The sequence below is a fragment of the Botrytis deweyae genome (genome assembly GCF_014898535.1).
Source record: "Botrytis deweyae strain B1 chromosome Unknown BDEW_019, whole genome shotgun sequence".
NCBI lineage: Eukaryota > Fungi > Ascomycota > Leotiomycetes > Helotiales > Sclerotiniaceae > Botrytis > Botrytis deweyae.
In genome coordinates, this window is record NW_024066226.1 from 386,651 (window position 1) to 410,825 (window position 24,175).

The window sequence follows — 24,175 nt, forward strand, 5'->3', positions numbered from 1 at the left end:
CTGACCAAAGACTCTGTCCTCCTCGTTATAGATCAATACAATGTCGAACCAAGGTTACTACAACAATCAACAACCCCAGTACGGTGGTCAACCTCAGTATCCTCCCAACGTATGTTTTCGCCTCTATTGTCACCATCATATCGATCTCCTTGCGATCTCTTGGATAATCTTGGCACATGGAATGGAAGAAGAAGAAGAAGAAGAAGAAGAAGAAGCTGACTTTGATGTGATACATAGGCTTATGGAGGACCACCACCACAACAAGGCTACTATCAACAAGGCCCTCCACCTGTGAGTTCATTCGCACATCCTCCATCCGATACACTGTTCTGTATAATGCGATGGCTGTAATTCCTCGATACCTCAGCGCTGTCGCAATGCCGAGAAACACCGAGATAGCTTCACCGTCGCATGATACAATGCAATGTAGCTCGTATCTAAAAGTACTTTAAACTAATAATTATCTCTTTAGCAACAAATGCAATATCAACAACAACCTCCTCCAAAGAGTTCCGGGGGTGGACAAGGCTGTCTCGGTGCTTGTTTTGCAGCCCTCTGTTGTTGTTGCGTAATGGAAGAAGGATGTGAGCTCTGTGTTGAATGTATGTTATTCCCTTTACCCTTCTGCTCTTGCTCACCTCGCCACAATCAAACAACAATCCACTAACTCTTCCTTCACAGGTGCCGAATGTTGTTAGAGCAAGTCGCTGCCAAACCCACGTATTCTCCGCTATGATCCATCCATATAAACGCCATCTCGAAATTGCCTAATCCACTGGCGCCTCAGCACATCTCCATCTCCAGTATCGCGATTCAATCGAATAAATCGACGGCCTTATACTTGCCCATAATGTTTTCCCTTCCCGCAAGCTAGCAACGATACAACGCCCTCCAAAGTCCCGACTCGTTTTCCACAATCAAATCGCCTTGTTCATAGATTCATATGATTGAAGTAACAAATTCGGCTTTCCCACGCATTTTTCCTTCGTCTCACATATCCAGTTTTTTCATGTTCTTACAGGTCTGCGTCTCTTTTCAAATGGATCACAGACTTTCTGCTTCCAGCTAGTTTTTAGGGTTGGTTGGTTGGTTAAGATAAGATAATGAATGACTTTTGTTTAATAATTTATGCACTATAGCTTGGTTTCGTGTGATGTCTGAATTTATGTGATTTGAATAATTTCATTTTCGTGCTTTGCTACTCATGGATAGCACAATGTGACCGCCACCGTGGATGGCAAATACGTGGAAGGATCTGAGAAGTATTCAAAAATGCAGCAGCCAGAAATCCTCCTTAAGCTTCAATGGATTGGTAAACGAAGAATACTTGATCACTTTACCGAGAGACAAAGACAAATGAGCATGTACAATGCAATTCACACAACATTAGACAGCAACATCGCGGAAAGAATTTTCAATTCTCTTATATTTAATAGAGACCAAGACCACCGTTATTTCGCTTTTTTTCTTCTTCACTAGTTGTAGTTAACTGCCTAGAAAAACCATTCATGCCACCCTCATCTACAAAATCTCCTGAATTTTTATAATGTTGAATCAATTTCAACTACATCACAAGTACCCCTCCCAAAGACGTCAATCGCTTCATGTGCATTTGCGCTTCGCTTAATTTATTCCAACCAATGTAGATACTTATTGGTCAAGTTCTACATAGTTTGCTGGGAAGAGACCAGAGTGTCCTTTGAAGTGACCGAACCACCAATCATCATCCGGGAATTCCTATTGACTGGGTTAGTAATCGTTCTTGAATGCGTTGAGAAAGGAAGGGGGAGCGAAGGAGGTGAACATATAAGCGAAACATACCAAATCAGTAATTGTAGCACCTTCTGGGAAACTCAATTCATTATCCTCGGCAGCCTCATAGTCGTATAAGGTAGTAGCCGTAGGACCAGCAGCGTGAGCAGGTGCGGCTGCTGGAGCTGCTGGAGCTGGAGCTGAAGCATGTGCAGGTGCAGGTGCAGGTGGTTCTGGCTCATCGTAATGGCTTGGAGCTGATGCCGGAGCTGGTGCCGACTCTTCTTCATCTTCTACGAGTTCTACATAGTTGCTTGGAAAGAGACCACTTTCGCCCTTTGAATTGGTGCCCATCCACCAATCATCATCGACCATTTCAATGTTGGTGACGTATTCACCTTCAACCAATTCCAACTCATTATCTTCAGCCTTCTCGTAGTCGTATTGAATCAATGCGCGTTTACCGCTAGCAGCGGATGCTTCATTGACGGCAGGTGCGCTGTGTCCAAATGTTTCGGCTGCCACAGCTGCTGCAGCGCCACGGGCAGGGTCATATCCAGCAGGTTCCTCGGTGAGATCTTTCTCTTGGGGAACGTGTTCAATGGCCTGTTCAAGAGTTGGATGGTCATGAAGTTCCTCCGGCGCTTCCATTTCCTCAGGTTCTCGTCCACGTGCTACTGGCATAGCAATACGAACGGGAGATGGCTCGCGTTCTGGTTCCTCTTCTGGTTCTGGTGTAGGACTGCGAGGAACTGGGGGAGGTGCGGGAATATTTGGTCTGCTGTATTCCTCCTCCTCAGACTCAACAGGTGGAGGACGGGTTGGAAGTCCAGGCATTGGAACTGCACCAGGCCTGCTGGAGGCGTTGACAGGTGGAGGTGGTGGAGATTGATCTCGGTCTCCAGTAATTGATCGTGGCATTGCTGGTGCACCCATTGGTGCTTGTCCTCCCTTGAATCGGTCCCGAATGGCATTGATACCTCCAGCTGGAGAATCTGGTACTACTTGCTCCGCTTCTGCTTCGCCAGTTTTCTGTTGGTCGATACTGCCTGTAGCAGATTGCCCGGTGGGATTTGTAGCAACTGGAGCCCAAGATTTGCCAGTATATCCACTCTTCCACTGTCCTCCTCCACTTGGCTGGCTTGCAATGGGCGATGCTACGTTCTGGGGAGGAGCATCGCCAGCAGCACTTAGTCCTCTTTCTCGAGCTTTCTTCTCTGCCCAGATTTGAGCAGGAGTCTTACCACCCTCGTCAGCAAATGTTCGACTGGCTGCACCGATTGGAGCAGATGCTGCCGGGGCTGCTGGCGACTGAATTCCAAAGCTTCCCGGAGTTGGGGCTTTCGTTCCAGCGAAACTGCTGGCAGTGGATCCAAACCTGTTCGCGACCTTTGGTTTTGGTAGAGTTGTGAGACGCTCTGATTGAGTGAAAGCCGCAGACCTATCTGCAAGAGACTTTGGTGGTTCATCACTGCTTGGGGCGGGTGAGCCAGTCGCGGCAGGTGAAACCGCCCTGGGACCGTCGTCGCCAGGCTTTTGAGCTTTGGCACGGATCGCGGCAATATCCACTTTACCGACTGGTTCGTATGCTCCCTTAACTATCGTTGGTCGATCATCACCACTGCTTTTAGCTTGAGCACGTAGTGCTGCAATGTCTACCTTTCCGATTGGTTGATAACCTCCTTTGACAACATCAGGAGCAGATCCACTGTCTGCTCCACTGTCATTACTGGATCTTGAAGCGGTTGGCTGTTTGGTAAGCTCTGCCATATTAACTTTTGTGGGTTTGTATGCGGGCTGGACCTTTTCAAGTTGTGTCCTGGTGATTTGTGGCGCATCTGCGCCCCATCCATCTCCGTCTACGTTGTCATTCTGACTTGTCCTTGATCTCGAACCTGCCAATGGATTGAAACCCGACACACCGCCCGACCGTGTAGGAGTGAACACTGGTTTAGAAGCTGTTGGGGGACGAGGACCAGAGGAAGGCGGTGGTGCTGAGCCCGAGGAATATTTCGCGCCCGATGCATCTGCTACTTTTTGAACAATACTTTCTGGTGCCAAGTCGGATTCTGATCGAGCTGTTATTTGAACATGGTAGCCCTAGATAGATTTATAAGTATGAATAGATGTGAGATAATCAGATAGATGAGTACGAACATGAAGAATCTTGGATACTGCTGCAAGGTGGCTCGTGAAATAGCCTTTTGTTCTTTCGGGAACACCCTCACCGCACTATAGGTTATGTTAGGACCTCCTGTCATTCCAACACTCTTTTCAATTGTATGACTGACCCATCCAATAAGTACGTATTTCGGGAGTGTTGTATTAGGATCCTTGACTTTGACAAATGCAAATTGAACTCGTCCTTCCGAGAAATCCTCGATTAAGTCGATGAGTTCTCCCTCTGGATTTCAAACCATTAGACGATTTGCTTGGAGTCAACAACAATAATGCAAACATACCTCCAGTGCTCTGTACCTTTAGCACACTCTCCTTTCCACCACTATCTTGTTGAAAAGCATTTACAAGAGGAGCTGAGACTGAGAACAAAGCCCACTGTCCATAAGTCGGGCTGGACGCCGCAGCTCCGGAGGGTGCAGCAGAATTGACCACTCCAGTATATGATGATTTAATAGAAGGGCCATTCGTGGATGTATTGAGAGTTGCCATATTGGCAATAGTTAGAGGTGGGGTTAAATAAGAGGTAAATGGTTTGAGGGAAAATGAAAAGGAGTGAGAGGTTGAATGTTTGGAAGTATTGTATTGTATTGGTTTGTGCTCGGCTTGTTCAAGCTGTCGTTATGTTATGTCATGTTTCAACAATCATTGTATGTGTATTATATAAGCCCGCCTGGAGCATCTTTTTGACCGCCACTAGAATCTGATTTCTGGTCAACCAACCATAAATCGACCGCCTCACTTTTCTATGTATGCTTCACTTATCTCACACCCACCCACCCACTACAATTGAAAGAATATAAGATAAAATATCAGGAGCGCAACATATTTGAGGAAAGGTTCATTTTCCACTTCACCATTTTATTCAAGATATTCGACTGCACCTCCATTTCTTTTCTGTGGTAACATCAAGTTTTATCCCTGCCTTTCTATCAAATGACGGTCGCATAGCTTATCCATAGCTTGCTCCTGTCTCGAATGAGACTGAAATTCTTCCTTTTGGACCCAAATTCTCATAGGATATCATTCTCGACAACCCTCTGTTCCTCCCAATCCGGTCGCATAGTTATCAGTATATTGATCTTGGTCATTGCGATTTGAAATCAAATCCGCAAAGTGTTTGACAAGTGTTAATTTCCTATTCTCTCTTTTGACTTGATACATTCCAAATACGAACCAAGGAATTAACCTTGGTTCAGAATGGATACTCCAGGCAGCGATATACCTTCTGGGAGTACAGGTATATCTACTACAGACACATCCACTGCGACATCTCCCAAGCCTACTATGTCAAACGTCAACCCAGACGCAGGATCATCCAATAGCCATATTATCTCGATTGTTGAGAACGACGACTCAGCCTCAGATGTTTCGATGTCCGCAGATTCTGAGGATGAAGATGAAGATTCCTTGGATAACCTGGCCGTACAATCCACCTCGAAAGCCCAAATTCCGGAAAAAACTAATGGTCCCATGTTGCAGTCCTCCCAGCCGGAAACTTCCAGGAAGCGGAAATATTTAGAATCCAAAGAGGATTGTACAAATGGCCACATTGACAACACAAAGGTCCTTGAGGAAATGCGCAAACGTCTAAAGCCAGATGAGATACAGGACCATTGGAGAAGTGAGGGCCAATTACATTTAAATCGGTCTGTTCTGCCAGCTGAAATTTGGCATCACATTTTCACTTTCACTGCTCCTAAAACTTTGGGTAACTTGTTACAAGTAAACAAGTCTTTCAATAAATATCTTGATCCTTCATCAGATAGCACCATTGTTCCCCTTTCCAAATCTTCTGTTCAGGTATTAAAGCCAGATGCCATCTGGCGAGCCTCTAGACGTTTTTTTCAGCCTCTCATGCCTGTTCCTTTAGTTGGACAAACTGAACTTGATATGTGGAGAATGTGTTGCTCCAATTCCTGCCAGTTCTGTAGCAAGAAAAATTCAATTGCCAACATTGTTCAATCAGACCAATGGCACCTGGGTCCAGGGGAAAATGGAGTCATTCCCATCTGGCCTTTCGCAGTGAGATCATGTGGAATTTGTCTTCTGAAACATGCCATGAAGGTATAGTCTCACGTTTTCTTTAGTTTGCACCTGGGGCTCACTAATTCGCACCCAGGAGATTGATGTATTGCTGTCTTCATCAGTTCCGTCACCGTTGATGCCGGCCCTGCCATTCGTATTTCTCACCAATGAGTTACATGTCATTTCAGCAACAGCATTGCAGAACAGCCAACCACCGCCAACTACTCAAATCACGAAATACTATCTCAAAAAGCATATCGGAGAAATCAAAGATGAATTTGAATCCGTCAAAGCTATGGGCTCGGCAACGATAGAGGAATGGCTCAAAGGTCTGGAAGATCGTGGTAAAGAACGACGTAACGATTCAGCCCGGTGGGAAAGATGGGAGGCCAATGGCGGGATTGTTCGGATCAAAACACCAGATCAACATGACCCCTCAAAACAGATACCTACAGCAATTACTTCAAACACTGATTTTGCCCCCACCAAAGGGCAACAAGTATTGATAAATAGTGGACCAAAATTGCCAAACCATACGCCTGACACGCATTCATTGCCCCAGATCCCCAAATCATTGCCTGCGATACACACTTCTTTCCGTAAGTTCTCTCTTTGCTAGCAATGCCATTTATTTATACTGTGGAAACTGATTATATGGCCATAGCGGCGAACATTCCGGTACCGCGGTACGACTCGCCCTCACAGAGTATTTATTCTGCATATACACCTCGGTCAAACTTACAGCCAAAACATGAAAGGACCAAGGAGGAAGTTGCCGATCTGAAAGCAACACGAAGGGCTGAAATTGAACGAAGATCCTTATTGTTAGATCCCCCACTGACAGCAAATGTTCTAGCCCATATGAGTTCATTCCAGGCCGCTATACAGATAATTCAACCTTTAAATGATGGTGCCTGGGAAGTTTTGAAGCCCCGATTACTATCACAGAGAGAAGAAGCCGAGCAACGAGAAAATGACCGGATTACCCAATTCCAAGTAGTTGAGGAGCGCCATTTCAAGGATATCCAAGCCAAACCGGAATACAAGGAAGCCATTGATAGAGAATGGGATGATGCCCAGGCCCCACTCCGGGCTCGGATTGGTGCATATGCCGATGAAACAATTCGTTCTGGCTGGAATGGTGGTGACAAAGTGACCAAAGAATCTAGTCCTAAATTTGCCGCGGATGTCCTGATCTACGTCAGAAAACGGTTCTATGCTGAGATCGCCAAGGATGATGCTGCGGTGCGGGCAACAGGCCAAGAGCCACCATCGGATCCTCCATTGGGGCCATACACTCGCAAGCTAACTTTGGAAAATATGAAATGGGTGTTTGATACAAAGATAAAACCTCACACTGAACAGTATAACAAGGACCTTTTTCTTTGCAATGCCTGCGACAACAATTTTAAGTATTATGGTTTCGAGGGCGTTGTTCAACATTTTGCTGCCAAGCATACCACTTCGCTCAGTTTTGGTAGCATAGTAGTACATTGGAAATCAGAATGGCCAGAGTATCCACCGTTTTGTCCAGATCCTATTGCCCGGGTTAGAACTGTCTTTCCTAATTTTCCTGGGCCAAGTGCCACCGCTCCCTACGTCGGTACCGCTCCCTCTATCCCACCGCATAGTGGTTATGCTGGATATCAGCAGCTTGCCTCGGCTGCACCGAACCCCAATGTTTACCAGGATCCATATTGTGGCCATTCCCAGTATGGAGACCAACATGTAGCCCCCCAGCCTGGTCCGTATGCACCGCAACAAATGTACCAGGATCCGAATCAAGGCTATTCCCAATATACAGCACAACCATTGTCTGCCATAACTCCAGGATACAGCGACCGTGTTCAAAACTACCCACAGTCTAATTATGGAGGTCCCTACTCTACACCAACTCAGCCAGGCTATACGCCTTTACCCCCTAACCAGATGTATCCTACTCCAATACCGGATACCAATGTCCAACAGTCATCTTATGTTTCCCACAATGCCCAGCATCCTACCTCGTACAATCAGCCACCAGCTTACACCAATGGAAATTACTCACAAATGCCAGCGTCCGCGCCGCAGCAAGCACAACCTCGTGCTTCTTCGTTACCACAAAAGACCGAGGAGTACAAAGCCCACCTTCGGCAGCTTGGTCACGACGCTAGGACTATTTGGGACTCGATAAGTGGCGTGAAAGAAGTTCCCGGTAGCATAAAGGCACACACAATCCTCTTTCACCTATTAAAAAGATTTCGCTCTAAGTTTGGGCAGGATCCACCACTCTCGATGATTGTTGATGGATTGTCCAATAATAAGGACATGCGACCTGTCCGAAATATTAATGGGCTTTTGTGCCGAGCTTGTGTACTAGGCATGGCAGGTTCTGTTACTTCTTCAAAGCCCGATAGGAAACATTTTTCATTTCCCCAACTTACCATGCACTTCCGCACGATACACGAGGAAGGAGTGCCTTCGAACCTTATAGGTCACTTCCCAGATTGGACAAAAGACATGGTCGAGCTTCCCGATCAGGCGAAAATTTCTTCACTTGCAACTGCCCCAGGAATGGAAGCTCGAAAGCTTGAGATCTTTTTAGAAGCGCTCCCAGAGATTGCTTCGACACCACCACCACCGAAAAAAGATATGATGTCTCAGCGAGCTTCATCGTGGCACCCAAAAGCCGAGCTTCTAGATCAAGAAACGTCTATTTGGCAGCAGGTGCCATATGCCAGTCAGGAAATAACTGTACCCCTTGCGCCCTCGCAAGACAATCATGAAAGATACTATGCCACTGTTGCAGACACTCGAACTCCTAATACCGAATCGGTTTCTGTCACTTACAATAATAATCCGTATGATCCACGGCACCCTCGCGATGCGCAAAAACGACAATCATCACGTAACCCCGCATCGATCGCCGTTTCATCTCGTCATGAACAAGATGGCCAAACAATCCACGATGAAATTGTTAATGTTCGCCGACCCACCAAGTCTACATCACCTTTTGTATCTTATGCCAGACCCGAAGAAAGTCATAGCCGCCGTACCGCTCATGATGAATCCCCAATCTACTTGGATAGAAATATTAGGTATCGAGAAGCAAACAATGCAGAACATAAACCTCGCTACGAACGAACCATCAAAAGCTACGATGATTTAGCCACCCCCGTTCGAGAGTATGGAACCGCAAACTCTCAATCGCATAAACTAAATCGACAGGAACAAGCATCACCCAACACTGGAAGTGTTGCGAAAAACTCGTTGGAAACTCAGTACAAGCCATTAGAGAACACAACATCTCAACAGACCCGTATCTTCGATGTCGTCGCTCAGATCTCTCAGCAGGCACAGCAGGCACAGCAAGCACGTGGAAAACAAACTACTATTCGTGAAGGGCCTGCTGAGCTCGGGTCCGAAGACGGTGAGTTGCAAAGAGATACGATTGCGCATGCCAATCATAAGCGACCGTTAGATGAAGCGACTAATGAAGCGGAACGATTTCTTGGCAGCTTGCAGCCCGAAAAGCGTTCCGATGCTGTTAGTCAAAGAGTTCAGCAACCCATGCGGCATAGAGAGGATTACATCGAGCCGAAATGGGAAGCAGAACGCGCCGATGGTGTGCGCCAGAGGCGCCCCCTGTCATCAGAACCACAACAGCGTTTTCGAGAAGTATATAATGATGGTCTAGCCATGTCCGCTCGACCTACACATGTCCCCAGTGAGCAGGGGTCTTACAATGGATACTATACACAAGAGCGCCCTCCTCAAGCTCGACAAATTCGAGCTTATGCTACGAACGATCATTATATGGATCCTGTTTCTGGGCAATCCTTTGCACGAGAGCGTTCTCCTGAAATTATTGATCGACGATACCCGAGCAATGTAATTTATCGTGATGAGAGACAGGGAAGTCATGGTGCTCATCGCACTCCGAGCAGATATGCTCGATATGAGAGTGTTAGATTAGAAAATGACCGAGCACGTTCAAGGTCACCAGTATACGTTAAGGCGGGCGCACAAGCTGGACAGTATGCCGAACGCAGTCCAGACCCCCATAATTCTCGCCAAGAGCCCATCTATCGCATGCGCACACCAAAAGAAGAAATCATTTATGAAAGGGCTCCACGCCAGGAGTACTATCGTGTCTACGCCGATGAGCCTCGACCCCGACAAGCTTATGAATATATCCAGTACGATTCTCAAGGTCCTTATATCATACATAGACCTGCCCGCCGAGAACATGAAACGATTTATGCAGCATATGAGGGCGAGTCTCTCTCGAGGCAACCTCTTTACGAAGCACGCCCAACCGTTGGACATACAGATCCTGCTTATTATGAAGAGTACGATCCTCGCCATCCGGAGCCGCCTCCTGCAGCCGCAGAAGCTCGCGAGGTTAGATACCAGTAACTGATGTTTTTCTTGGGGGATTGAGGCTTTATATTACCATTGTAACAACATGCTCTGCAAGGTTGGTCTGGTGTGAATTTTGCATTTTCCGCGTTCTACAACTTATATTTTTTGCACTTCTTCCTCGTCGAAGAATATTATTGGCTGGTAAATAATTTCTCCTTTTTGTGTATCACCATTCATTTTCTGTTGTTGTAACAGTCATCGTGTACAACAAATCAGTTCTCCGTGGTTCAGATTGCTCTGAGAGCAACCTCCTCCCTGAAAGGCAGGTTATAGGCGTAGGGCGTTTATACTTCTGGCATAGCCAGATTTCTTTGAGGGAAAAGGGATGATTCATGAACTCTTTATCATGTTGTACTTTTATGAAAAGCATTGTATCGGTAGGCAAAGTAATACATAATCTGAAAGAGAATTATTGATTCTATTATTTCTATCTTCCTACCCTAGCACTTTCACTGTGATCTTATAGTATTGGGATATCACGGCGCAATTATTCAAGCCAGGTATCATTGTATTCCATTCTAAATTTACTACAAGGATGCATCCTAATGAGGTGGTGTGATAAACAGATTCACTATCACGCCCCAAACATGAAGTGACTCGACTCTGACTCCTAGTGGGTTACACATTGTCCTTCTCAAGCGTACACAATCTCACAATTACATTTCTTCTTTTCTACCCTGTAATCTTTGCAAATCTACATCTCGTTGCCAACATCACAATATCACATCTTTTTCTCCACTGTTAAACATACATCTTCTTCCGGAAAGCACGTTATCGCATCAAAACTTATACCAGTCAACACGTTACCCTCAAGCATCGAAAATCAAGTCTGTCAAATTTTCCCGCTTTCGAGATAATCATAGGACCGACAAACGATCTCTCACATCTCCTCAGACTTTCAAATTTCCAAAGCATAAATCCGAACAAATCGGACCACGAAAATGAAAGCCCTCTGGTGGGTGGCCATTGCCCTCGCCCTTCGTTCCTTACTCGGCTCCTCCCACGGTTCATCCAGAGATCAGGGTCGCCATGAAAGCAGAGGTAGACGTTATGATTCGCGGAGACGAAGGGAAAGAACTAGGAGTAATGAGCGATATGAATACGACGGAGATGCGAGAGATTTCGAGAGATTGAGTGGATTAGGCGAGACTCTCCTCGATCTTCTTGGAACTGAAACGAAGAGTAAGAAAAGAACGGAGAGGAAAAGGGGAAGTAGAAGTGGAGAAGGACAGGAGGGCAGGAGCAGGAGAGGTAGTTTTGCTTATTAGGTGGTGGGGCTTGTGGATAGGGAGTTTGTAGTTGGTTGCGTCTATTACCCTTCACCCTTTATACATCTGATTCCTAAGCTGTTGTTGAAGAATTACCGAAAAAGGGCGGACAGACCACACGTAGCGAAAGGGCCTGGGAGAATTTTCTGTTATGCAAGGACTTTGCCTCGAATGTAGATAGTGGAATATAGAGGAGATTTGACATAGAAAATTGTGTTTTGCTCTTTATACTTCGCCCACCCTTTCTAGTCTGCCATCACCATATCGCCTATTAAGCCTAAGTGGGGTCTCAATATTCCGCACTGCAGTCCGACAGTCAGAAGCTCTCACTGTTTGAAAGTAATACAATGTTTGGGATGGATTCGATCCTTGATACTATTGGAATAATTTCATCGGATTCAGGCAAGCAAAGCTTCTCATTGTCGGACTGCAATCCAGCCTTTTTGATGCTTTGAGACTCCAAACCCAAAATGTGCAGTTCATTCGAAAACGGAACGTATGATGGGGGGTTCTTTGTCTTGATTCCACGCATGGATCTGCACAAATCAATAACATCACCATGTATACTAAGCGTCATAAGGTTAATACTAGTCTAGAAAAATTTAAACGGTCAGAGTTTAGAGTTTGGAGCTTAAAATACTTGGTTACGAAGATCTCTTAATACGTCATGCCAGCCTAGCGTTCGCACAAATATACATATATATATATATCTTGCAATATTTCTTTGGTATAGATGCTGTTAAAAATTGCATGTTTCTTCATTTGACGTCCAATTTTCGGTATCTATCTATACATCTACAGGACAATACAAGAAACGCCATCAATCTCAACTTCTGTAATCAACAAACCGATCACCAATCACTGCTCCATCATTGTCATCTCCCACAATGACTTCTGCTCCTCTATCTGAATGCGTAGTATATAGATGCTCATCTTCATGGGCTCAAATCGTCAACGTCGTGTGCATGGTTATCTTTCTCATTCTCACGTTATCGACTCTCATCATGGGAGCAATAGCATATTACAAAGATATCATGGAGCAACGTCAAATATTCCCACCCCCCAATCCAAACGACACGGAGGAAGGACGTGATGCACGCCGAAGAATCTGGGAGAGAATCGAGAAGCGAGATTATGCCCGTCTACGTGACTACGAATCTCTTGCTATTCAAGTAGAGTATTGCGCCAAAGATGTGGATAAGGATGATGTTTATCACATTGATCTTGTGGAACAAGCGAGGGCGCTGAATTATACCATAAAGAGCATAAGGAATGAGATTAAAACACGATACAAATCAAAAGATTCTGGAATATATGAATTAAGATAGCCTGGCCGGATGAGTGGGCTTCTTAGTACTTCACATCTAGGAGTATCATATGTTGATTCTATTTCATAACGGCGTTAAGGGTATCGATATTTCCCTACAAACTTTACTGCTATTGCTTGGAACCATCACAAAGACCGAGGCTTTCTAGCCAGTGGACCAACCAGGAGACTACCAACTCGGGACGCCTCCGCTTGACGGGGATCTTATTGATCAATCAAATAATCAGGATTACTGAAATCTGATCAAACGTTCACATTCATTTTCTAATACAATATCCAATCCATCGTTCATCAAGGTATATTGTACGGACCATATTGGCGCTCTGAGTTGGTATTCACTTCACTACGGCACTATATCTGCCTCACTATTATCCTTTGCGATATTGCCTTCTTCTTACGGTCGATATGAGGCATGCAAATTGATCTGCCTAATGTTTCTAAAGCTGCGGTAACTTGTAAGAAGAGGCATTTCTGTACAGGCTTTCATGCGGCATTAATCGCGAGTAACTTTGTTTCAAATTTCGTCAAAGTCTCCGTTTCAGTGGCCCTACTCAAGCACTTCCATTCTTAATTTCCTCCCACTCCTCTTTACTGAACCTGTATTCAACCTCATTTCCTTCACTCTTTACCCGCTTCCACTTCGCCATCCCCATCCGGTCAGCCAGTCCTTGAAGCTGCGTATTCCCCGCCAATGTCTCAAAAAACGCCTCTTCACATCCGACGCCCTCCGCCTCGACCGTTCGGAATGCAAAGTCCAACGTGGCTTGCAAAGCTTCCCGTCCGTACCCCTTCCTCCACTCGGAGCTGTCAATCAGAACACCCAGGTCCGCAATTCGCTTACCCTGGGCGTCCGTAGAGACTTCGTTGATACCGCCGAAGCCGATAACGTCATCCGCAGGTAGTGAAGCTGATCCCGTCTCTGTTGTTGGGCGTCGGGTAATGACTAGAAAGTAGGCTTTCCCACTAGCGCGTAGTTCATCCCATTTGGCGATTCGGCGTTGGTATTCTTCTACCGTTGGGTTGCTTGGCGTGTGCGGTTCATTTTGGTTGTTGAGGGGGTTAGAAAAAACGGCTACGATGGGGGCAGCATCGGAAGGAACGGCGGGACGAAGGATAAGATTTCTAGTGCGGAGGTTGGGATTTGGAGAAGACATCTTGCGACAAAAAGTGTTGATTACTATCAGTAACTCAAGTTGTAAAATCACGAGTGATTGAGGGGACAGCACACTGAAGACTACGGTGTAGGTAATTCCTGGTTATGTTGCGTCTAAGGATCAAGAAGCTAGGAGAACTAGGAGCTGAAGGAGGGATTTAAATACTGGGAGGACGACTCGTCAATGAGTCATCTAGATGCAGAGAGATAAGCGATGTCTGCTTACGTGATTTACGTGAATCCGGTATTCCTGACATAATAAGGAAATAGAGACATTTAGTTACGTTTGATATTCTTTTTAATAGTTTATATAATATATACAATTTACAAATTTAATAGACTTATAATTTTGATCTTCATTGTATATTAATAGAAAAGTTTCTAGAGTAAAATCACCTTCTTTTAGCTAATCAGAGCTCTCTATTCATACTCAATTCAGCCTATATTAGCTCAATACAGTCAAACTAACGAGTTGAATTTCATATTCTAATTCAGGTCCAAATCCCATAAATATTCCATAAATATTTTTTGAAGCTTTTCGTATTCTTAGAGCTAAGCGATCTCATTCAACGAATCAAGATATGAGGAATTTGTAAGCTAGTTCAATTCATCTAATTCTATTAAAATGAAAAGCTTTACTACAAATCAAAGTTTTCTATGATTCGTAATGTGTTTCTAATTTTAATGATTTCCTAATTAATAAAGTATTAAACATAGCTAAACATATCTTCTCGCGCATACAAAGAATGCTTCTTTTCCCAATTATCAATTTATCGTAATTCAGCAGGCAAGATTGGACAGAGATGGAAGAGAACTGGAAGAATATGAATTACACGAAATCAAGTCACTTTTATGGAGCCTACCACTACGGCCTAAATCTTAGCTACACACACAGGCATACGGATTCTGAAGGGTAATCCAAGATAACTCCTTGCTTGCCGCTGCCCTCTTGGTTGCTCTCCTTCTCGTCACTCTCCTCATTGTTGATTTTGACAGGCAGCCCGTCCCCCAATTTCCAGACCACGGTTAAAGATCATCGGCCGTTTTGTCTCCGTGGTTAAGAAACTCCCAATCCGGAACGAGATCCGGATTACCTCCACCCGTGATATGAATACCTTTCCAAAAAGCTCCTTCCACAAGCTGCTCATCTTTCGAGGATACCTTCAGTTACTCGCCATTGATAACAAATCCGATCTTCTCCAGAGCTTTTTAGGCTGCAGTCGTCTCCTTCATAATATCCTCAAGGTTTCGTTCGATTCTTTCCATCGCATCTCCCGTGAATTAAATTAGTCCAATATCCTTAATCGTGCTTTTAAAAGCATTATCTTGACCACTGAGATAAAAATAAAAGTATGGTGCTCCTAAAGTTCTTGGCTTGTAGGATGGAAGAGGCAACGTCTCTTTGCCGTCAAGATGATTCTTGGGCATGCCGTCTTGCAACTCCGTGATCCATATCAAATCGCTTCGTATGTCCTCTCTTCCCGATTTCGTTGGGTTGACAGTCCCATTTACCCACAATTTCCAAAGCGTCATGATAAGCTTAGGCGGATCTGGCAGCTTCAAGGTTTAAGAAATTCTAAACCAATTTGCCCTTCTCATGATCTTTAGCGAAGTTAGGGCATAGCCTAATCTGATGTCATACTTCAATAGTCCGGACTGCAATCCAACAATACAAGGCTTTGAACGTCTAAAAGCAATTAAAAGCTAGCAAATGGTTCATCCTTCCAATCAAATTTCACATCTCAAATAATTTGAATGTTGATTTTGGGGGATTTGATAATCTTCATTTTCGGACTGCAGTCCGGACTGTTGGACACCTTGAGCCCCCCCCCCCCCCCCCCCCCCCCTTTCCTCTCTCTTTTAAGACTCCCCTTCTCCTCTCCCCCCTATCAAGAGTTTCTCCCCACATCATGAGTTTTCTAATTCTAATGATCACGACCCGTAGTCTTGGTTGTCACGATTTTAATTATTACGTGATCTGTTCGAAACTTTCCCAAAAAGACGCCATAAGTACTCTTCTGGGAGTGTTTTAAGGAGCGAGAAACCAGGTGAACGTAAAATCCTTTGTGCCCGGACAATATTGGAACAACCAAGACTTGGAAATTACAGATTTCAAAAGACAAAGTTCTCACAGCAAGAATTTCAAGATTTCACGGCAAGTTTCATGGAAGAAATCGTGTAGATATCGAGATATGTTAATTAAGCATCTTGAACCTGCGTGAGCTTGACCCGTACTGAATGCAGTATGTGTCCTCATCAATGTAAGCCCGTCCCCCACAAGCAAGACTCGTCCATCCTCGAAAGAAGCTTTCTTGGAGTAGAAGTCTGTGATAACATGGATAAATGGAGCCTCAATTCTATGGATCAGCTCTTTATAGGACTCCGGGAACATAGAGTCTGCCTTTTTGAGCATCTCGCTCCATACCTCCTCTTAGATCTGGCCCGAAGGAACTATGTTCTGATGTTGATGGCCGCTGCAATCCTTCATTATTCTTTTGAGCAATTCCGGAGTTTCATTGGTATACCACAAGAAATTAAGGTAACGGTCACCCTCAGCAAGGTTTCCATCTCTGTCTGGGATATTGTAAACAAGCACATGATTGTCCTGCATCAACCATAAGGTTATATTCTTGGTGAAGACCTTTTTGGTCGCTTCAGAGACATCCTTCTCCAGTATTGCACCTATCCAAGCAACGTAGCCAGAGTATTGTGTTTTAATATCCGGAGCATACTTTGCCCGTACAAACGAGTTCGGTCCATCTGCCCCGATGACAAAATTTGCCGGGGTTGTTTTGGAACTCTCTCGTAGCCAGATTCTCGCTTTTCACGGCGATCTTAGTGTTTGCCCCTCTTTTCTGAGTAGAAACATCAATGACGCTTGTCAGCTACTCGTAAGTGCCTTTTCCGGTGTTCTCTTTGACTTCTGAAATAGAGCAAGGTGGCTGTGGGCTTCCTTTGCCATTCCATTGATCGAAGTTTGCTCTTAATCTTCTCTATATTGTCTCCCAACTAGTTTCAGCTCTTGGGACATGTACAAAAAAAGCAATACTTCCGTCTTTTCCGCGATTGACCAAATGTAAACAGGCGCTTGTCAACGCAAAGGGGACTTTCTTGGAGTCTAGTTTGTCGAAAGGTCTCAGAAACTCTCGACCGTCAGCTGCGATGCAAGCGCCAGCCATATAACTCTCACGATCCGACGATCCTTGCTCAATGATTCGGACGTTATGGGCCATGGTACGTGAGCATCGTTCCAGCCATAATACCCGAGAGGCAGCCACCAATCTAAGAGACTAGTAAGTATCAAAAGCCTTTGAGACGTGGAAAAGACTCTCACAATAACGATATCTTTTTGATTTCGGAAATTCACAATTGAGGTCAGATTGTTCTGTAGTGATAAATTGTATTGAAAGTAGTTTCCGTAAGTGTTGGTGCTATGGCCTAATTAGTACTAGCGTTAATTTGTAAGGCGGTTGCACCTCATAGAGGGCACAACCACATTCTAGCTCTCTTCAGTCAAACTACAATACAATGAACTGTACCCTAAATTCAATCAATTCATTCCCCACTGTGACCTATTTCAACAAATTGGTTTCTTAGTTGGAGCTTTAGACATGGGAATGAAGGATATACCGTATGCACCACCCTCCTTAGATACCCATATCTATCGGTCGCCGTCCCATTATGTGACATTTCCCCTCATTTCGAAGTAATATGCCGCAATATTGATTGCTCGCATGCCCAACTAGAGCTCGAGATCTTCCGATCAAGTTGGTTAGGGGGCTGTTGGTTTACCCGAGGCATGTCAGCTGCCATTTTTCTACTCCTGGCAGAGCTCTTTGCTAATATAAGGCCCGTATCATAGAGGAAGTAAAGAGCAAAGACCAATTTTGAGATGATGCCGAGTTATTCGAGTGTGAGAGCCTGAAGATGCTCACCGAGTCCGACCACCAGTGGGTGTACGGATTGACAGGACACCACAAAATCGGACTTGTGAATATCTCTTGATATATCAAACCAAACATCTTCAAATTTATTAAATTCATTCAATGGATTTGAAACAATCAAGTTATGAGTATTGATATCAAACAATTGAAGAATGAATTTATTAGAAATTTCGAAAGTTGGGAAGTGTCCCGTGAATCCATGTACCCACTGGTGGACGTTGATTGCGTATACACAGAGAGAGTTGAATGCAATAGAGAAGGGCTTTTGAACAATTTGCCAGTCCAAATTTCGCTTTGGGATATTGATGGAAGAGATCTACTAATGCTGCGAGAGCTACCCAATCATCTCACCAAAGCCTACGGCTTGTTGTATTTCCGGGAGAGAGAATGCGTGCCCAGAATCTCCACAATACTGCAACAGCTGGAATGAATACCATAGCAACCGACAAGGCATTAATTCCGGGCCCCGGATTCTGCTTGATCATAGCTGGGGACAATTGAGATAGCGACGCCATAATATGATGATCTTGGACTCTTGTAAATAAGTAACGTGACAGCACAATCTGTAGAAAATTTTGGTATGTATCCAGTGGTTTGAAGTAGCTTGAAAAAGGTAGGATTATCATACCAAGATAGTACGTACTTATGTGACTAAATCCCACAAGGAAACTTTCCATGAAGGATTCTCTACCAAACTTCAATTTAACAGGGTTATGGTTATGAAATATTAACCAGGTCTGGAGTTTTCACCATCATTATAGCAACTGATGCAACTCAAACGGCTGCATTTGGTCAATATTCTAGGACCCCTTGTGTAAGAATCTTAGTTGTTTTCTTCGGAAGTAATACCAATTCCGGTGGGTGCATATGCCCGCAAATGATCCCTGGTGCACAGTAGCAAACCAACTTGGATACACCGAGTGAATTTTGTCTGCACAGTTCAGCTCAGATAAAGTCAGGAAACTTGAACACAGGGTAAAGGTAAAACGGAAGTCAAATCGAAAACCAGGAACAAACCTCACCTACCTGAAACCCTTTGCAAAATTACAGTGGGTGCCATCAAACTAGACGGAGGAGTTGCAATCATCACCGGTGTGAGTCTACCAAAATCACTTGAGACTGCTTTTGCTAACACGACAACCAGGCTGGGTCGGGAATCGGGAAAGAGACTGCTTTCACCTTTGCCGAAGCTGGAGCATCGGCTATTGTTTTTGCGGATATCGATGAAGCCAAGATCAAGGAGGCCGTCGAAGAGAGCAAAAAGCTTGCTACAGATGCCAAATATCAAGCTCTTGTCATAGGAGTAGATGTAACAAAGGCAGAAAGCGTTCAATTTTTGATTGAGGCTACCGTCAAAGCCTTCGGTCGGGTTGACTACTGTGTCAACAGTGCAGGTTTAAGTAAATGGCAGTAAAAAGAGTCATGATATTCGACTTGGCTCCTGAGTGGTGATCTTTGCTAATAATAGACTATTTCACTAGATTGACGTCGATGCCTACATTCCGTTTAACGACAGCGTCGAGGCTACCTATGATAAGGTAATGGATATCAATGCAAAAGGAGCCTACCTGGTCACTCGAGCCGCTTCCAAATAAATGGCATCTCAAGAGCCCCGAGTTGTTGCTGCGACTAGAGGCAGAGAGAGAAACTTGGGACGTGGTTCGATCGTCAATGTCGGATCGGCTTTGTCATACGGTGCCGTCCCATACAAAGTTGGATAAGTCGGATACCCCATTTTCGGGCCACCCCTCTTTTGGGTCACCTTAAAAATTCATATTATATAGTTTTAAAACATCATTTATTCAACAACTACTTGATATCATAATAAATACTTAAGACTACACTTTCATTATCATCATTAATATTTTTTATATCAATTTCACAATTTTCCACTACAATTTGTATTTCCCTAATTTCTTTAATTTTAAAAAACTTCAAATTTAAACTAGTTTTCATTTTGTGCTTTTTTTTAGAAACAACTTGCTTCAATTAATACTCCAATTACTTTATTCGATATTTAGATTATAGAATTTCATAATCCTTAATATCGAATCCCTTAATAATCTTCCTAAAAAGCTAATAACAAATATAAAGATCAATCTTTTTGCTTTAAAGGAATATATACAAATATAATCTTAAATTACTAGCTTTTCAAGGTATTTTAAAAGTTGAAATTGCGAACTCCCTATTCTATTAATATACAGGATTATTATTAAAATATAAATTCTGATTTGTAACTTTTTTATTACTATTTTTAAGTAATAATCTGAATATAATAGACTTAATATAATTTAAAAGCCATAAATCTAAAACTTTCTATCTAAATAGTATATTATACTCTATTAAACTATCCAGTTATACTTTCTAATAGTATATAAGGAAATTAGTTTTTTCAATTATTTTAGAATCTGATAAAAAGACTAATTTATTAAGGTAATGTTTATATACTTTTTTGAAAAGTAAGAATATAAATAAATCAAGAGGTTATAAAATATATAATATATATAATGAAAAGAATAAGAGGTATATATTATACTTAAAATATTTATATATAAATTCAGTAGTTTCATAACTTTTATATCTATTCAATATAAGAAATCTTAATTTATCCAATAAGAAAAGAGCTATCTGAGATATAAAAACCTTTTTAAACCATTTTAAAGCAATATTATTCATAATTCATCCATTATTTATAGTAATAAAATACTACCCTTTATAAAACTTTAAATCAACCAAAAACCATTATTGTTATACTAATTTTCTTTTTAATATAATAAAAAGATCAAAAGCTCTTCTTACAATTAAAATATATTCTATAAATAACATCCAAACTTTAAAACCAAACTCCTTTTTCTAAATAAAACAACATTTTAAGCTTTCTAAAACTAATTTATTTAATCCCTAATCTTTTTATATACCTATTTCATCCATATTATACTAATACTAAAACTTAATATAACAAATTGAAAATAAATCCAACTTTGGGAATTATTAATTAATAATATCAATAATTATACCTTTAATATATACTAAATCAATTCTAACTTGTTTTTTAATTCTAATCTCTGAATTTCTTCAAAGAAAGTTTGTAACCTATCATTTCCCAAATATAGAATCACCTCCTCTAATATCAAAAAAACACTTCCCAATTTCCTGAATTTACCGATATATAAAACTAATATCTAAAAACTCTTGAACTAATATTCAATCTGTTAATCGTTTTTTCTACATCGAAATTATCTTTTATATATATTATATTCCTTTTTTATAAAATAAATAACCATTTATATAGTTTTGAAAAGTAATCTTCGGAATTCTATAATCCGAAGTAATTTATCGGATTGAATACTTATTCACTATTATATATAAAACCGAATTAATATTAATTTCAGTATATATCTTAAATATAATGTAAATAATAATATATCAAAATTTTAAATTAATTGATTTAAGTGTTGTGAAATTATTAAAGAATAAATAAGAAAGGTTTCTTTTTGCAATGAGCTTTTTTAAGGTAGCCCAAAAGAGGGGTGGCTCGAAAGTGGGGTATCCAATTTATGTGACCTCTAAACATGCGTTGCTAGGAATTACCAAGGCTTCTGGTAAGTAAACTTTCATATCATCAGGTCTTTGAATTATGTTTGGGATAATGCTGATTCTTTATCATAGCCGTTGAAGCTGGCCCGGCAGGAATACGAGTAAATCTGGTCTGTCCCGGCTGGGTAGCAACACCTATGTTCACAGAAGAGTGTAACAGAGCTCCTCCCACAGCGGACTTTATCAAAGCTGCAGTATCGACTGGAAGACTTGCCGAGGCTGGAGAAGTCGCAGAAGGAATCAACTTCCTGTATAGCTCTGCCGCGACCTACATCAACGGCGTGGGCTTGCTCATTGATGCGGGCTTAACATTGACTGTGCACTTAGCATAGATATAGCTAGGTTTTTACTTTCAAAGACTAGCCTAGCAGAGCAGTGTTGGAGAGTGGCGGTGAATTTCTAGAGATGGAAAGCAACGTTCTTCAAAACCAAAAAAGTAGCAGCCATCCTTACGCAGGAATCATTAGTTTAACATGATTGATTGGATGAGGAATACCCACTAAACATAGTTCATTTCCATGCGCAAGCCTGAATATGAGCGTCATTACGGTGTTCGACCCTAAGCCAAAATTTCTTCAAGCTCGCAGTACCCCGCGACTAACGGCTTAGAACGAAGAAAGAGTGGGGATTTCAGCGTCTAACCATGCCTGCTCGAGCGCAAAATTTAAAATAAGCTGTTTATCTTACGCTAACTTAAACCGAGACTAGGTTAATAACATAACCTAAGGATCTCGTCAAAGCTTGATGGCAATAGGGTTGGAGATCCCTATGCATTCGCTTGTTCGTCGGTTGACTAGATCACATTACTCATTGTATAATCGAGGAGTTGGCATGGAGACCTAGGTACGAATCACATGGTTTGTATTTAATATATACTTTATCTTGTAGGATGAAGATGAATGAATGTTGAAATTGCTCGCTTTCTTCACTCTCGAGAAATCATTTCACCAGACATCTAATTCAGATACAATATGATATTGTTAACCCAATCTCTCTCCACAATTCCCTTATTGTGGCGACATCATTACCGGTACCCCATCTTGAGAAACCCCCCCCATTCCCAACTTTGAACCAGATAGCCGCCTGATACTCCTACTCCACCAAGCATCTCGCATCATCCCCCTATCACCTTTTATGCAAACCAGTCCATGATAATCTTGCAGGTGACTCGATATATAGGCCAGAAGTTCATCAGATACAACCAGATATACAAACATACGAAACCAGCCCAGCTGTATCCATAAGGTCACGAGCAGATCGTTCGTTCCGTCTTTCAACACAACTAGCAAGCAGTGATGACCATGACCCTGCAAAAGATAACGAAAAGAAAATCGTCATCAGAGGTATATTATCCCACAGGCATTTTTCCACCTGACATTTCATAGAAATAAAAGAGCTGGATGTGTTCGTTTCATCTGCTTATGACAGACTCCTAGATACCCACTAAAAAGTGCATACATCTCCATTCAAAGACGATGAAACCCAGAACCGAAGATTGATTCCCAATTTCTTCCTAGCTGCTGCTCGTCGGCAAAATCAATCGTCTCTCACCCTCGACCACGTGTGAATGTCAGCCACGCAATCTCTTAATAAAAACTGATAGTAAGGATGGGGGTGGAGATCGAACAGGTTGTGTAAAAAGCTTGTTTGGCACCACATGAATGACCACGGACAGACTGGGTAGACTTAGTCATTGCGTACTATATGTGATTATAATCTATCGATATCTGCCGATGGACTAGGAGTGTCACTGGGCTTGCCCAAGAGCTGCTGAAAAGCTCTGTCGCATGAGAAAGCTTTGCTTTGTGGCACGATCATGCTGTGTAGAATCAGGCCAAGTCCTCGTGTTTCTGGGTAGAAATTGCAAAGAACGCCACACACAAGCAGCTTTGATGAAGATTCTCGGATATGATTTCCACTCCAAGAGAGCCAATGTGATGGGGATTTTGATTGTCGGTTTTGACATGGATATTTAGAGTGATGCTCTCGAGAGTTCTGACCAATACTATGCGAATCGCAGTAACCAAAGTGAAAAGCATATATCTAATCGCGACAGTAGCTTATCACTGAAGATTGGTTGGATCTTCAATTCGTGCTCTAAACTGAGAACTCTTGATTCGATGGCTTCAACTCTTATACGCGTTTGATTTCTAATCAATCTTGTTCCAACCCCACCGCTCGATGTCCCCTAGGACTAACATAACTATCCCTCAGCGGAAGCATGGTCACCGGCCCATTCTCACTAATACTTTCCAAAGCATCGATATAGTTTCCTGCAACCAATTAGTATCCATGAAAGACAAGGAGTATCCATGAAAACATTGTACCAGTCGAAAACCACCTCCTTTTGAAGTGCCCTCAGATACTTTTCAAGGAATTCAAATTCGCTTCGTAAATCAATGGAGTTCCAGACAAATCTTTCTTGGACTCCCGTTTCCACAATCGATATTGTACGATTGCTGCTTGGTAAAGGAATGAAGAATGTAAGATGACATCAATTCGTTATCGACATCTTCTATATTAC

At 42.7% G+C, this 24,175-nt stretch overlaps 7 protein-coding genes across 7 annotated transcripts; 5 read left to right on the forward strand and 2 right to left on the reverse strand.

Annotated features, from left to right (window-relative positions):
• Nucleotides 1–40: 40 nt before the first annotated feature.
• EAE98_007835 (uncharacterized protein) lies at nt 41–698 on the forward strand (the record flags this gene model as incomplete). Its single annotated transcript, XM_038955458.1, has 4 exons — nt 41–109; nt 238–291; nt 473–602; nt 682–698. 4 exons carry the CDS (start codon nt 41–43, stop codon nt 696–698), a joined length of 270 nt encoding a protein of 89 aa, XP_038808187.1.
• Nucleotides 699–1,650: 952 nt separating this feature from the next.
• On the reverse strand, nt 1,651–4,422 carry EAE98_007836 (uncharacterized protein; the record flags this gene model as incomplete). Its single annotated transcript, XM_038955459.1, has 5 exons — nt 1,651–1,737; nt 1,822–3,852; nt 3,910–3,984; nt 4,044–4,156; nt 4,215–4,422. The coding sequence occupies 5 exons, from the start codon at nt 4,420–4,422 to the stop codon at nt 1,651–1,653; spliced, it is 2,514 nt and encodes an 837-aa protein (XP_038808188.1).
• A 708-nt stretch (nt 4,423–5,130) lies between these two features.
• EAE98_007837 (uncharacterized protein) lies at nt 5,131–10,356 on the forward strand (the record flags this gene model as incomplete). The annotated part of the gene is made up of 3 exons (XM_038955460.1): nt 5,131–5,997; nt 6,053–6,557; nt 6,623–10,356. 3 exons carry the CDS (start codon nt 5,131–5,133, stop codon nt 10,354–10,356), a joined length of 5,106 nt encoding a protein of 1,701 aa, XP_038808189.1.
• A 947-nt stretch (nt 10,357–11,303) lies between these two features.
• EAE98_007838 (uncharacterized protein) lies at nt 11,304–11,630 on the forward strand (the record flags this gene model as incomplete). Its single annotated transcript, XM_038955461.1, has 1 exon — nt 11,304–11,630. One exon carries the CDS (start codon nt 11,304–11,306, stop codon nt 11,628–11,630), a length of 327 nt encoding a protein of 108 aa, XP_038808190.1.
• An 887-nt stretch (nt 11,631–12,517) lies between these two features.
• On the forward strand, nt 12,518–12,958 carry EAE98_007839 (uncharacterized protein; the record flags this gene model as incomplete). The annotated part of the gene is made up of 1 exon (XM_038955462.1): nt 12,518–12,958. The coding sequence occupies one exon, from the start codon at nt 12,518–12,520 to the stop codon at nt 12,956–12,958; it is 441 nt and encodes a 146-aa protein (XP_038808191.1).
• A 550-nt stretch (nt 12,959–13,508) lies between these two features.
• EAE98_007840 (uncharacterized protein) lies at nt 13,509–14,111 on the reverse strand (the record flags this gene model as incomplete). The annotated part of the gene is made up of 1 exon (XM_038955463.1): nt 13,509–14,111. One exon carries the CDS (start codon nt 14,109–14,111, stop codon nt 13,509–13,511), a length of 603 nt encoding a protein of 200 aa, XP_038808192.1.
• A 4,710-nt stretch (nt 14,112–18,821) lies between these two features.
• On the forward strand, nt 18,822–19,649 carry EAE98_007841 (uncharacterized protein; the record flags this gene model as incomplete). The annotated part of the gene is made up of 4 exons (XM_038955464.1): nt 18,822–18,868; nt 19,064–19,148; nt 19,199–19,435; nt 19,536–19,649. 4 exons carry the CDS (start codon nt 18,822–18,824, stop codon nt 19,647–19,649), a joined length of 483 nt encoding a protein of 160 aa, XP_038808193.1.
• Nucleotides 19,650–24,175: the final 4,526 nt, after the last annotated feature.